Source organism: Pteropus vampyrus, unplaced genomic scaffold (genome assembly GCF_000151845.1).
Source record: "Pteropus vampyrus isolate Shadow unplaced genomic scaffold, Pvam_2.0 Scaffold91, whole genome shotgun sequence".
Lineage (NCBI taxonomy): Eukaryota > Metazoa > Chordata > Mammalia > Chiroptera > Pteropodidae > Pteropus > Pteropus vampyrus.
In genome coordinates this window covers 7,950,138-7,965,573 of record NW_011888872.1, presented here as the reverse complement: position 1 = coordinate 7,965,573, position 15,436 = coordinate 7,950,138, and the positions used below count along the sequence as shown (strand labels likewise).

Below are 15,436 nucleotides of genomic sequence, written 5' to 3'. Positions count from 1 at the left end.
ACTCCATCTCTTATGAAAGAACGATGCTCCAGGATATAGCATATTTGGCCTCAATCCAAATTTTTATTGTCTCTGTTTAAGATGAAACACAACACTTCCTATGTCATACAAACAAGGACTTATCTAGGATGAATAACATATTAGGCCTGAGGAAAGGGGAAGTGTGCCCATTTTCTTTATTTCCAACAACCTATGGGATAGTACAAAGCTTTTGGCTAACAGTCATAGAAGAACACCAATCCCAGATGAATTATTCTAATTTCTGAAGCTCTATCTCTTCCTGTACTTCATTGATTTATGAAGGAAATCAATGTAGAGGGCAGAAGAATAAACAATGGATGAAACTCAAGCAAAAAAAAAAATCTTTAAATGTTATTTGAAGCAAAAGAAATATATATTGTGATAAAAGTAAGAAAGCCATACTATTTTAACTCTACTATTGTAATCTAAACAAAAGTTTAAGAGGCCACAGGAATAGTGAATTAATGATATATATTTCCAAAAATATTCCCATATAATGATGAAACTGACCAAAAAGGTGTGTTCTAAAAGTTACAGATGACTCATTTAAATATCAAAAACAAAAATTGTTACAGATTTCCTAACTACTCTGGTAAAAGAGGTTTGAGGGCTATAACTGGCTTTAAAAAATGGCTGTTCAAAATATTTCTGCGGTGGTCTTGACTTATTTTTAACTTTTTGGAAGCTCAGTAAATAACTTTAACCCACTAGTTTTCTTATGTATGAAGGTTTTAAAGAGGTCATTATCAACATTAGCATAACTTTTTTCATCTGTTTGAACATAATCGTGACTCATTTAAGAAATAAATAATAATAACTACTATTTAATAATAAAGTTCCATCAAAGTAAATTACGCTTGGTAACTGTCAGAACAATGGTAGAGCAAGACTTAATACAGTGAGTTTTTCACACAACCCCCAGGAAGAGTTGGGATGCTGTTATTCCATAATATGATAATGCTATTTTGCAGAAATCTCAAAATCTCTGATACCATGCTTGATCACACAAAGTCATTTGTCTTACTATAAGGATAGACTTTTTAAGTTTCTAAGGTTCCGTAGTCAAGTATTTTAAGTCATAAAGACATTATATTTTAATTACATGTTTAACCAATATATATATTTGAGAATTTAAACATAATTTCCAAGATTTAAAATAAATCTCTGCTTATAGTATGTAATTTTCTTGTGTATGTCATATTTTCTGCATGTCTTTGTTTATATACATATACACACATACACATTTATATATCAAAAGTAAACGTCTCATTATTTAAAAATATCTCAATACTTTATTTCACAGAAAGTTGGCCCAATTTTGAAAACAGGGTTTCATAAATGCATCTTACTACATATTTAATTGCGCATTTGGGTTGTGAAATACCATATATAACTTCCTATTTTCACAATGTTTTCAAATGGATAAATTAAACATTTAGTAACCTAAGCATCATATGTAATAATTTTTAAAAAATTTTAAAAAATCAATTTTGCTTTCAAGATAAAGAGCTTAAGCTGAAAAGTTGTACCTTCCGTACAGCCTCTATGGTTATATGTTGCCATGACAGCTATTTCCTTAAGGAGAGTCCAGGCACCCGTAATTATAGAGAGACATCATTACTTAAAAGAAAAATGTGAGTCTTTAATTTCCTTGCCATTGCTGGACTGGGGCGGTTCATTTCACTGAATCTAACAATGCCTGAGCAACACTTAAGCTTAGCTGGTTCCGCATGTAAGGCCGGATATTGTTAGGTCATGGACAACAGTAACTCCTAAGCTGTGATCAGTGCTGCTTCTGTTATGGATTGTCATCCACACAGAATTCATTATGTCTATAAGTAAACAAAGAAAGCCCTTCCTGATATTAGGATGTTAATGAAGCAACTGCTCTTCTTAGCAGCTCCTCTTCTAACTTTTGGACTACCATGTCCCTCTTGGGAACCAGCCTGAGAAAGTGCTATATGAAGTAGCACTTGCTCTTGTAATGTGGTGTCAGTATATTTCTAATTATGGTCCAGATAGTTCTGAGCACAAGTAACTAGGCAAGAGTCTGGGTCAGCAACTTTGGCTTGCCAGGTCAGACTTGTTTTCCTCCCACTACTTTCCAATAATAGTTCCTCATATATACCAGAAATAGCATAGAGAATACATCTTTCTAACTCTAAGAACAGCTCCTGAGTTCAATTTTAGGCAATGTGTTGGAAAGCCAAACTCAACCAAAAAGAGACATCATCTTCTCATTATGTAATTTTAATTAAGTGTCTTGTGTACCATCATCTCTATCGTCAGCAGAATCATGCTCTAACTCAGCAACTCTCACTAAGTATCTACATAGGTATCTGGGCTAGATCTTTACATTTGTGCTGAATCACCATGGACTTTTGATATTTTCAATAATTTTATCTCCCAGACTCTGAAATTAACAGAAAGTTTATTTTGCTTGTTTTGTGAAAAGTATTTTCATTCAAAAAAAAAATTCATTGTAATGTTCTTTAGATTCAATATACTAGGACTTCTAGTTGCATTAGAATAGAATCAACACATTAAGCATAATATGAATAGGTCAACAAAGGAAGCAAATAACAAGGTTGTAGAAACAAAGTGTGATGAATTTTTACAAACTATTCCATTTCTTTATTATCATGATATTAGGAAATGGCATGAAATTCAAGGGTCTACCACAATCCTCAATTCTGAAGCCTTTATTATAAGTCAGCCATTCAAATTAGAACCAAGTTGACAACTAGTGAACAAATTCCCAGCATTGATTAGCTGTTTGCTAAGTAAAATACACACACTATGTCATGTAATAGACAGAGTTGCCTGCTAGGGCAATGGGCACACCTAGGCTCACATTTCAGCTCTGACTTTGAGCAAGTTTGCTTTTCTAATCTACAGTTTTCTCATTGTAAAAATGGGAATTTTATAAAACCTATCATGTCTGATGTTACATAAATAAATAAGGTAAGGTGGACAAAGCACACTGTACAATGCCTTTCACTTAGTAAACACTAAATAGTAATTATAACTGTCGAGATTCTAAGCAGAATGATTTTGTATTCAAATTATAGAGGTGCTTATGGCACCACTAAAGGAGGGGTACCTAGTGCATCTTTTGAAATAATTTGATGCCTAATATTTTGGGGGAGGAATCATGCATATTTCTGAATTTAGACAGTATTATAAAAACTATGGTTGGACTACTAATGTCTTCTAGTCAATACCACTAAAAGGTAATTTCTATTCTGATCTCTATTGCCATATATTAGTTGTCTGTTTTGAATTCATATAAACAGAATTACATACAACGCACTGATATAGTTGCTGCCTTAATTATCTTATCTCATTTGTTTAGACTTTACACATGAGGAACAATGGGACCAATGTTCTCTTTAATCAGTTTGTCTGTACCAATATATTGATACTTAAAGAGAACTCTACCAAATCTAACATATACTATTAAGCAGAAATAATCTAAGTGACCCCAAAATAGATTTACAGAATCAAGTTTAACATTTTTACTATAAACATTCACAACATTCTAGAGCCATCTACCCTACTACCCTTAGATATTTCTTTCACATTTTCAGCTTTTTCTGAGTTTATATTTATCAGCTACTCACAAACACTCTGTGAGGTAGGTAGGAGTTTACAGTTTATTAGTAGTCTGATTAAGTGTTTCTCAACTTACTTTGGAAATTAAAACATAAAACATCAGTGGCATTACTCTACTTTTAACAGTGATTTAGAGGCAAAGCCACAGCTAGAATTTAGTTCTTGAAACTTAGTGCTGCATTCTCTTTATACCCATTGTGTAAATAATAACATGGCAGGAATAGAATCTGAGATAGCATTGTACCCATCCCCATATTCAAGTAGAAATATATGAAATCCATGTGTAAGAGAGATACCAAAAGCCATGAAATTTCTGAAGATTTCTAAGGCAACTAACAAAACTATTTTTCCAAAACCTAACTGAAACATGCAAAGACTTACTATTCAGCAAAAACCATGACGTTACCATTTCCTGTACTTCCGAGTAACAGTGAAGGGACTGAGCCATAAACTTATAGAGAAATACACAGAAAAAGGTATAAAGGTTTTGCATAATGAACTAAAAACTATTAGAATGCAAAAATGATTCATTCTGAATTATGTCAAACATACTTGTGTACTTTTTGAAAGTGCAGTTTGAATGACGACTTCTAACAGGTTTATTATCTCCATTAATAAAACAAAACTTGAATATCTATAATAAGCCCTAATTTTCAATGCACATTTATAGGAGTTAACCCTACAACCAGTGTAGCCACCAAATGCTCACTGAGTAGGGGATACAGAATGTGGTCAATGACTGTTTTCAGGAACCAGTGTGACTCAGGGTCCTAATTCTCACAATGCAGCTAAGAATAACAGAAATATTATATAGCACCAGTCCTTTCTGTAGTCAGTCAGGAGATTTAATTATCACATTTTATTTAATAATATCCAAAACTGGAACATGACTTCACAAGCATATATATATAAATTTATAGGAGAACCTTAAAGACAAATTATAAGTAGGATAATTAATTAGAAATCTGCATCTATACATTAAAATAAATACAGTAAAAAATCACTATTTAGAGGTAAGATTGGAATGGATAAAGGTATTAGTTTATGTGGAGAGTGATAGTTTTTACAAATGCTTTTGTATTAAAGGCTTGCTTAATCATAATAAAATTCTCAAACAGAATACTATTTTTAAAATATTTCCTATCTGCTTGTCCCTATGTGTTGGAACTTTTGGGCTAATCAAATATAATTATTACATTAGAATTTCTTTTAAATGAGGGGGAAAAAAGTCTCATATCTGAATTTTGCTTGAGAGCGCCACTAAATAAAGTCACATCAGCAGAAGTAGTGGTGCTAGTGGTGGTGTAATTAGAACAAAAATAACAAGTAGACACTTCAGAATATTTACTGCATGCCCAGCACTGTTCTAAGACCTTTACATAAAGTCACCTGCTTAATTTTGATAAGATCCTTATGAAGTAAGTACTATTATCCCCATTTCAAAGATGACAAAACTGAGGAATAGAAGTTTGAGTGTATACCCACTTAAACCAGGTAGTGTGGCCCCAGAGTTTATATAATTTAACTTCTATACTACAATGGCATCTCAGAATAAACATCTCAAAGTAATATATTCTACCTCATTTGTGGCATTCTAGACAAGTAACAATTTTGATTATTAATTTATAATCAAGACAAGCTTTTTTTGATAGACCAGGTAGGCACTTTCATTGTCATACTTTAAGAGCTTTCCAGAACATTTTATCGAGATCAAAATTATTGATGAATTTCTCCATTCCTTTCAAAGCTTTTTCGGCCCAGGTGATCCACCTTTTTCTACAATGGGAAACTTCAAACAAAATCTCTGAACCATTTTGTCTAGTACCTACCTATATGGTAACTACTTAAATTTTTTCAAACTTACAAAGATTATAAGTACCTATGTAATATTTTCCTTTACTGTACCAGTTAAAATATTGAAAGCCAGGAATCAATCAACCAATATGCAGTGTCACAAGAAAGACATGTTGAACAAGGTACTTGAGGGTATAATAAAGTATGACATTGCCAAAGGGTTTTAGAAGCCTATAGATTCAATGGTTATATTTGTGAGAAACCATACAACAATCCACATTAAGTGTTCAGATAATGTTTTTCATAGGTAGAACCAAAGTGTTCCAAAAAAAAAATGGCCTTAGATTTCTATTTATAAGCAAACTCACAAAGATGCTAACTTCCTTAGAGAAAGAATCTTGTTTTACTCTGTGTCCTCTAGTTCAGTAGACAGCTGACAGTGGTGCTTAACAAATGTTGACTGACAAAAAAGAATGTTTTCTCTCTCTCTCTCTCTTTTTTTTTTTTTTTTTTTTGGACTCCTATCAATCTGTCATACACAGTATAGCCAGAGTGACATTTTTGAAATATAAATTTAATAATGGCTTCCTCTTCCCCACTTTCCACATTAAACTCCTTCCATTGTTTTTCCATCACTTTCACTAAAAGATTAAACTTCTTGACAAGGTCTAGAAAGCCCTGAATAATCTGATCCCGCTCCTTTCTCTAAAAGCTTGATATTCGAGGGCTTTCTCTCAGTTACTTGAATGTGCTGTGCCATCTCTTGCACCAGGATTCTGTACCTAATATTTCTCCTCCGCCTTTACCTAGCTAATTCCTTCTCATCTCCCAGAGTTCAGTTTAAATATCACTCTTAAGGAAAATCTTCGATTAGGTCAATTCAGACTATTTTAAGTTATTACAGTATCAGGTACTGTTCCTCCAAAATACATACTATCATTTTAAGTTTCCATTTATTTACTTTTTTACTTATCATGCCTCCTCACTGGAATGTGAGGTCTGTGAAGGTAGGAACTATTTCTGAGAGTTTCCCATTTTATTGCTGAGCCTAGTACTCAGGCACATACGAAGCACTCACTATTTGTTGAATAAAAAGATGAATGAATAAATGAATGAGTGAATATGGTTGTCTATCTGGTCACATTAGTAAAATCATAGAAAGCAGAGGCTTTATTAAGTGACATCTATCACACTGCCATGTTTAGTATTATCAAGCAATCATCCATCACAAGCCATGTGTGTTTATGGCCACTTAAATAAGAAGCAAAAATTAAAATGACATTCATTGTTTAGTATGAAATTTTAATATAAACAACCCTGAAATGAATGAAACCTGGACAAGGAAATCATAAAAAGTATAACTTAATTTTCATCGATCAGCCTTTTATTCTCATTTTTAAGCTGGACAGCCATGGAATTCAGTAATTATTTTAAGCTCCTAGAAAACTATTAGTCCTCTTAAGTAGAAACTTATTAAATAATAATGGCCCTGGGGCACTTAGATGAGTATGATTTACTGAAAAAGCTATGTACCCCATAAGCATCCATCATTCAGGAAAGATGACATTCTTTGATAGTTGAGTTCTGAGGCTAAGACTCTCATGGTCAAAGAATGTACGTGATGCATAAGTTAGTTATGTTCCATCAGCCAAACGCATACACACACACACACACACACACACACACACTTTTTTTTCTCTCTTGAATAATGCCTGAACCTGAAAAAAAAAATCAGCCCTAATAAATTGGAAATCTTATTCAGCAAACATGATAATACAGGGCTCAAGAATAACAACAGTGTTTGTGTTCTTATCTAGGCTCTGCCACAAACCTGTTCCTGACATACGATCTTCCTTGTGTTCTCTTTCCATTTCTATGCAAATAAATAAATTGCTAAGCCTGAATAAATAGAGTAAGGATGAAAGTGAACTCATTAAATAAAAATATTCTAGAAGTTCATAGGTGAATAAGTTGTTTCAAGGCATTCCAGGCATTGAGGGGAAAAATAGTTTTACTCTCCTTTAAGTAGTTCTTATATTTTGAATATAAGGCAACTAAAATAGTATTAAACGTTTTTATTAAATTAAAAAAAAATGTAGTTGGGTCCAGGTGTCATTTGAATTTTGTTTAATGTTTTCTGTTAATTTTTTAAAATAAATTTTCTCTAATGATTGTGGATTTGTTTTTAAATTCGTTTTTAAAAAGAATGTAGCAATCAGTGTCAATACTGGCTAGTGGCTGAGCTTTGTTTATATTTTATCTGAATAGAAATCATCTATCCCTAGCCATCTATAGATGGTTGGCATTGGGAGGGGCATCCATTCTCAATTAATTATTTACTAGTCACTTGACACACATGAAACAGGAAGAATAATCAAAATGGAGACAAACCTTCTGGGAAGAAAGACTGCCTTTATCACTCCCTCTCTCATTTGTGTGATAATCAAAGGAATCCAGCCTATTTTCTTTTCATGACTAGTGGTGATCTTTGAAAGCTCAAATTTTCAAAACGAATCAATGCCCCAGAACAATCCTGATGGATTTTCTTTTTTGAGTTAAATTACTTTATGCATCAGGTATTATACTGTTCAATTACGTATTTTGGTAATTCCAAATTCTTCGTCTCATGGAAAGAGCTATCCACTTGAAAGATAAAATGCATTCCCGAGACATCTAACTCTGCTTCACTACGACATATTACTTTTGCCATGCTTTCTCCATTCTTAACTGCTCCTGATTATGCATGATCCCTGGATTCCTATGTTAAAAATGCACGGAAAAAATAAATTTTTCATTTAAAACACCCTCCCACACAGAACAAGCTGTCATTGTGCCATATTTGTTTCCTAATTTAAGGAAGGAAGTTATATCTCTTGTGCTCTTCATTAAATTGCCTGCTCTGTATTGTAAAGTGGCATTGGGATACTTAGCAATTTTTTTGCCATAAAATAATGTTAATTTTTTATTCATTTCTATTAATCAGTTTGGATGATTGCAACTTCAAATTAAACTATAGCAAATCACTATATGTAACTATCTTATTCATGATTTACAATTAGGTTAGATTTGGTAGAGAAAACATGTATTGTTTTATTTATGTAAAACAAAACCATAAAGCCTGATGCTAAATCCATGGAAATTTGCTGGCCAGGCTGAAATGCAGTATAGGCCATGGAATACATAGTCTTCCATCATGACTTAAGCCAAAATATATTGAAAACAAAAACCCTCATAAAGGTAGAGAGCAATAAAATAACCCTTTACTTTTCTTTTTATATAAACCCATGAACTCTCCTAATGACCAACTTTTTTCTTCCTATCTCCCTTTGCTGTTTAAACAAGTACAAATTGTATCAAGCCTTCATTTCTCTTAAAGTCAGGTGAGAGAGAACTGCCAACTCTAATAAGATTTACAAGGGCTAGTTCTCCTTAGCAGTGTTAGCAAAAAAAAAAAAAAAAAAAGCAGAAGTCATTATAAAATAATATACAATCATACATAGAGCTTAATCCCTACCTACAGCTTTCAAAATTAGATTTATTAATTCACCTCTTTTTAAGTTTCAGCCATAAATGTCATTTACCCATGTGTTGATTGCCTTGATTTGACTCATAGGCTATCTGCTTTAAATCCTGACATCTCTCCTCCTCAGCCACAGATACATCCAATGTTTCATCATTTTTATATCACTCACTTTCTATTCATATGCTTTTCTGTATCTATACAACATTTTTCCTTGATCATTGCCATGTAGTAACAATGGAGAAACACACTAATGACTGAATTTGATTTGTAAAGGGGAGAAAATAAAACTTAGATGTGATTTTTTTTTTTTTTTAATTCCACAGTTTCAATCCCTAAGAACAGAAGTTACAGCTTGGACTCCACTACTCAGAAAAATATCATTAGCTGAATAGTCTCAGATAATCTCTTCCAATCCTTCATATGCATCTTGCTTATTAGCCTACAGAAGCTTCTCAATCCAGCAACATCCAAATTTCTCTACTATTTATCTTCTCAAAACATCTGCTAATTGAGAAATGCTATTTAATCTCTCACATTTCTAAACATTAGCTGACCTGTCTCTCACTTTAAGAAATCACAGAAATCACATAATTTTACTTAAATTGACAAATGTTGGACTTGGACATAACCCGAGAAAATAACATTAATTCCAAGAACCCTCCTTCCAATCAAGAAAATCTTCACATGCACACATCCCTCCTTTTTTTCCACAACCAGGAAAAGGACTTCATGCTTTATTTGTAAAAGGCACAGCAGTGCCCAAGAATCCTGTCTCCCTTGTCCTTTACCAAGAGTAACCATATGGGGATTCTCAACCATGGTGAACCTCTCCTGCACTTCATTCTTCACCAAATGTGTGCCCAATCTTCTAAATACTTGTCTGCATCTAATGGGGGAAATCTGTGTATTAGGTACTGAGAGGTGGCAGAGGAAAGCACAACGGTTATTCAGGTGGGCCATGGCCCAATGAAGATAGGAAGCAGCCTTGCAAAGAACCAGAGAAACGAAGAGGAGAGGCCATTCTACTTGCCACTTCGAAGGGAGTAGGGTTGGTTTTCTACCTGGAAATGGGGCTGCTCAACCGTTTTGAGGATACAAAAGGACGTGATGAGGCGGAAAGGCCGGAAACAGGTCTTCGCCTCCAAAGTAACTGAAACGCTGTCCAGAGAAGGAAGACCCCATGCACCAGCCCGGTCCCGCCTGCCCCGTTCTGCCTCCCCACGCCCTGCCCAGGCGAGGCCCTGGAGGGGTGGATCAGGCGTCGGGCCTTACCTTGGCTGCAGTCCTTGCCGCGGAAGCCGGTTCGCGAGCAGTCGCACACCGCCTGGTCGTCCACCACCGAGCACACGCCTCCGTTGAGGCACACCCCGCCCTCGCCCTCCTCGCCCGCCTCACACGGGCTCCCGCCGCCGCTGTTGGGCGGCTCGTCGTCCAGTTTCACCTCACCGCTGTCCACGGGCAGGGCCTGGGAGGAGTTGACCCTCACGTCCCGAATCCACCCTTTGAAGGGCTCGCGCTCCCTCACAGAGGCCAGCGTGAGCTTGAGCGCTGCAGCGCGCAGTTCTGGGGGCAGCCCCCCGACGAACAGGCCACTGAACACCGTCATGTCCCTCCGCTTGGACTTGACCTCCACCCACTTGGCCTCCACCTGGTCGATGAAAAGCGTGGTGTTTCGGAACTGACGGCGGATACGGACGTTGTGCCAGGCGCCGTCGTTGACCGGCGTGTCGGCCAGGAGCGTGGCCGGCTCTGCGCAGAAGATGGAGAAGCTGAGCTGCAGGCGGCCGCCGCGCGTCAGGATGAGCTCCAGAAAGTCGCAGAAGCCCTCGTCGTCGAAGTAGAGCACGAGGCCGCGGGCGCTGCGCGTCTTCAGCTGGAAGCTCATTTCGCTCTCGCAGCAGGCGTTCCACTTGGGGAAACGCGTCCACTGGCCCTCAGCGCCCGGGAACTCCAGCCCGCTGCCCAGCTCCGCCCAGCAGCCCAGGAGCAGCAGCGAGAGGCACAGTAGAAAGCAACCCCCACGCTGGAGAAGCGCCGTCCCCATGCTCGGGGCTGGGGTGCGGCGGGGGGGTGCCGGGGCCGACAGGGTCAAAATGGTCCTGGACACCTTGATGTAGAAATAAGGGTCCGGGATGGGTGAGGGGATGGGCAGGATTGGGAGGGATGCACCCTCCTTTATCTAGCTCTTTTTTTCTTCTTCTTCTTCCAGCAACCCCTCCCTCTCTCCCTATAGTCTCCTCCCAACTGGAAAAGGTAGACCCCAGTGGTACAGGGCAGCCACAGAACTTCCAGACCAAAGGGAGGATACACTTTGGAAGCAACGTTCTGGAAAAGGCGACAACAGAAGGTCAGGGGGAATCACTTGTCCATTTGGGTCTGATGAACTAATTCAAGGGCATCGGTGGTATCAATAGATGCTTCACTTCTCAAATATTATCATCTGCCAGGTACCATTAGTGGTACCAGGCAAAAAAGGAAACAGTTAGAATCAGGTAAGAAGTAAACTTCTCAGGGAAGTACAAGGAACCAACAATGAATAAGAATCCTTGGATGCTTGTGAATGCCTCAGGTTTCTCCTTTAGATGTAGTATCCCAAACCAGAAGAGAGAAGAAGGCTCCTTGCTTCTTTAGGGCACCACTTATCAACCCCAGAGTAGTTTCAAAGGTCTGCTGTTTCCGTCATATTATGGACTCCAGCACCACTGTAACCAAATCAGAATTTCTTGTGCATGGTCTCACAGGCTGGATTTTACTTTTCTTTTTCCCACCCCAGCAGTAGGGTTCAAACCCAGAAGCTGTGAAATAGCCAGCAGCTGTTAGATGTGGAAATCACCACAGCTCCTCTTCATTTTTCTCCACCTCTGCAAGGCCAAGCTAAGACGCCAGCATATCAATTGGTTGTAGGTTGCTGATGCATTTTGGTTTATTTTGTCTTTTAATAAGGACCCAGTAATCTGTAGAGAATTAAAATGAAAATTAAGTTCTAACATCATTTATAGCATCATATAAATCATTATTCAGCTCAGAAACCAGTATATAACTAGTGCTATTAGTAAGCCAGGGTTAACCTTATTGGAAAGAGCTTATTTGTTCTGACCTACAAGGAACACCCAATGTCTTCTAATAGTTAATATCGTATTCTTACAATCATCCATTACACCCTTGTAGTTTATTATAACTTAATATGTAACAATCCCAGGTTTTCGCAGAGATTTATATGGTTATCTTTGAATTCTTCTGAGCAAATTTAATTTTTAAAATATATAAAGAGAGAGAAAAAAAGGCCCTTTTAAGGACTTCTGCTTATGTTCTATACTGGTTACACAGACAATAAAAATACAACCTATTCAAACCTTGGTTAATAGCTGATTTTACAACAGGCAAAGCAGATCAAACTGTCCACTGGAAGCTGCTGGCTTGGATTTGTACATCATTCCTACCATTTTATTTTTCTCAGAGAGAGAAGGAATGTTGATGGTTTCTTGGGAGTTTTTTTTTCTTTCTAATTTCAAACAAGTATTTTCCTCTTTTGTATTAAAAGAATAATCTGTTATAGGAGAATACATATAACTGGAGTCAGATACCTATTTTTGGTGGCATTTATGTCTAAATTGCCATATTATTAACTCTTCTACTGATGAGTAAAGTATTTAATATTTTGCCTAACAGTGTAGTGATCTTAACTCCTCTTGAAGTCCTTATCTGGCTGTCAGCTCTAGGAATTTGTGTGGTCAGAACAGCAGTTGGTATGTGTATTACCTTAGCTGCTGTGGCTCCAGGATGCTAGAATTTAAAATCCTATCTTTGAATCACTCACTGTACTATTAAATCACCTGTCTTTATTCAACTCTAATCTGACAGGTTCCTGAAATGGTACAGAAATCATAAACAGTGAGCTGTTTTAAAGTCATTTTTAACCAAAAAATAAACTCTTGCATTTTGACCAAGTCACAAACATATCACCCAGTCATGTCAAGCAAACACATGAATTTCTCTACCCACCCCGCCTCCCCCCAAAAAACAAAAAAATCCTCCACACACACAAACACACATACACAAATTTATTGCTTGGACACAGAATCTCACTGTCCAATTAACACTTTTTTTCCCCCCTACAAGCTGAAACTAGCAGTAATTTATGGCACCGCATTGTGCTGCTGCTCCTCCATGGAGGGAGCTGAGAGCATTTCTCTTCAGTACAGAGCAATCCCTACAGGTGTCAGCTGAGAGCCACCAAGCTAGGGGATCCCACTTCAAGTTCCACCCCAGATGAAATTGATGACTGGTTCTCTGTCTTTCAACACACATACATACAACACACACATGCTGCCCACTAGCAAAAGGATATAAATTTCTCAGTTGCTTATTTATTATGGCTGATACATTCCACACCATCAGCAGTCACCAGCCATATCTTGTCTACTCCTGTGCCAAGCCCAAAGAAAGGTACTCTTAAAAATCATTCGAAGATAGCATATTATTTAATTACTCTCATCTTTTAAGTGGACCAAGGAATCTGCCAAGTTTTCAGTCATTTGCAAAATAAATCTGGAATTTCAAGCTCAAGAATAGTGCTTTAAAACCATCCACCAGCTCATTTGTTAGAAAACCATTTTTATGTGTGACTCGGAACTGATTATTTTATTAAATAATATTACATAGATGACAAAAGCCTTTCTTCACCCCTCTCTTCTGCCTTCCCCAACTAATGCATACCTTAAGAATTTTTTAAGGAATGGAGGAAAAGGGGAAAAACATAAATATATTCTTAATCACAGGGGAGGTCAACTGACTCAGTTCTTAGAGGAAGCTCATTGTGTGAGAGAGAGTATCTGTATTTATAAGGAGAAAAAGGATTCTCTCTAGGTGCTGGGAAAATCTGACGAGTTCACAAATTAGAGGATGAAATAAAAGGACCTGAAAAACAACCTTACTGCAGCCAGAGGAAGAAGCGCTCTAATTCAAAAGGAGACTAACAGCCTCATTAATCTTTTCTTTCATTTCTAGAATCAAATTCATTCCCAAGCCACTGGAAGGATCGATACAGTATGCTCATCAGCTGCAGCTGCATTTATTTTAATATGTTTATGGTATCTCTCTCACACACGCGCGCACGCACACACACACACACACACACATACATATACACATCTACAGACACCTTTCCATATACCTTTCAATATATACCATCACAAAGAACATGAAAATTTTGGGAGAATTTTTAGAAGTGTCTATCTTCCCCCACCCCTTGGCTTTTGAAAAGTCCATTAATACCAATGCACACCCAAAATTCTCCCTGGCTTTCCCGCCCAGTCTCTAAGCTCCATCTCTAATACCAGTGCAGTTTCTTGGTGCCTACTACACGAATTAAAGGTAGGCACAGCATGCGGCTGATGGAGAAGGGAAAGAAAGATGTAGATACAGATATATATGTATTGCTTTGGTTTCTAACTTGCCTGTTTTCTTTCTTTTGCTAATAAATCACTGCATTCAGCCTTTAAGTTACTACACCAGTTCCACCATCTCATCTTCTTGCCATGTATTTTAAAAAGCTGCATGCAAAACAACCAAGATCTATACTCCTCCACCCTCCCACCACCCATCCTTTCCCTGTGTATTTGTGGCAGATCCTGGCTCAGTTACAATGGGAGAAAGATATCCTTCTCCAGCTTGCCTCGCCCCATCCCCTCCCCCCAACCCAAACTGAGCTTCTTTACCTGCCCGGTTATTCCCCTTAGCTCGAGCCGGAGCCTGAAGCATGTATCGGTCAAAGCGAATTTCCTGAGGGCTGTGGATAAGGCGACCGCTGCTGCCTTTTCAGAGGCGTCAGGCTTGAGCGTCTATCTCCAGGAGTGCGGGAGGGAAGAACAGGCAACGGAGGGGAGCAGAAGGAGGAGGAGGAGAGGAAAAGAGCTGGGAAGGAGGAGGCGGTGGTGGAGCCCGAGAAGGCTGGGTTACGTGACGCGGGGTGCTGTCCTTCTGAAAGAGAAGGGCGGAGCTGAGCTCTCCGCAGTACCATAGAGAGCGGCGGGCCGTCCTCAGGCTGGGGTACTGATAGGGTCGGCCCGCGGGCGCAGCCCCTCCAGCTCCAGATCAGGATGCTGCGGAGCGAGGTGTTTCTACCTTTGTTTCATCCTCTTGCAGGGGTAGCCCGATCTTGGGGGCGGGGACCTGCCGCAAGCGCTTCTAACTTGTCACCACCCACCCTCAGAGAGAAGGGAGAAGGAGAGAGAGAGAGAGAGAGAGAGAGAGAGAGAGAGAGAGGGAGTGTGTGTGTGTGTGTGTGTGTGTGTAGGGGAGTTGTGGGGTGGGGGGTGGAACACCAGAGAACCAAGTAGCCTACTGAGCATGCCCAAGCCCAGGGAAAGCTGTGTGGAGATTCCACTTCTCCAGGGGTTTAGTCATGACTGGGTGATGGTACCTGAGAAAGTGCCAAAAGAAAGAGGACAAGGAGTCGGTAACTAAGATGAGCTCTAGCTTTAT

At 38.3% G+C, this 15,436-nt stretch overlaps 1 protein-coding gene across 15 annotated transcripts in view; it reads right to left on the bottom strand.

The window, feature by feature from the left end:
* Nucleotides 1–15,203, bottom strand: part of NRXN1 (neurexin 1) — a 1,047,547-nt gene extending 1,032,344 nt beyond the window's left edge. For 14 of the 15 annotated variants that reach the window (XM_023532814.1, XM_023532816.1, XM_023532823.1 and 11 more), the window contains exons 1-2: nt 14,671–15,203; nt 10,226–11,907 (exon numbers count right to left, since the gene is read on the bottom strand). In XM_023532814.1, the coding sequence (XP_023388582.1) occupies nt 10,226–10,997 (772 nt within the window). In that variant the 5' untranslated portion in view covers nt 10,998–11,907; nt 14,671–15,203. Of the gene's footprint in view, nt 1–10,225; nt 11,908–14,670 lie in introns of those variants that run through there. The other variant, XM_023532821.1, reaches the window with a different exon arrangement.
* Between the last annotated feature and the right edge of the window lie 233 nt (nt 15,204–15,436).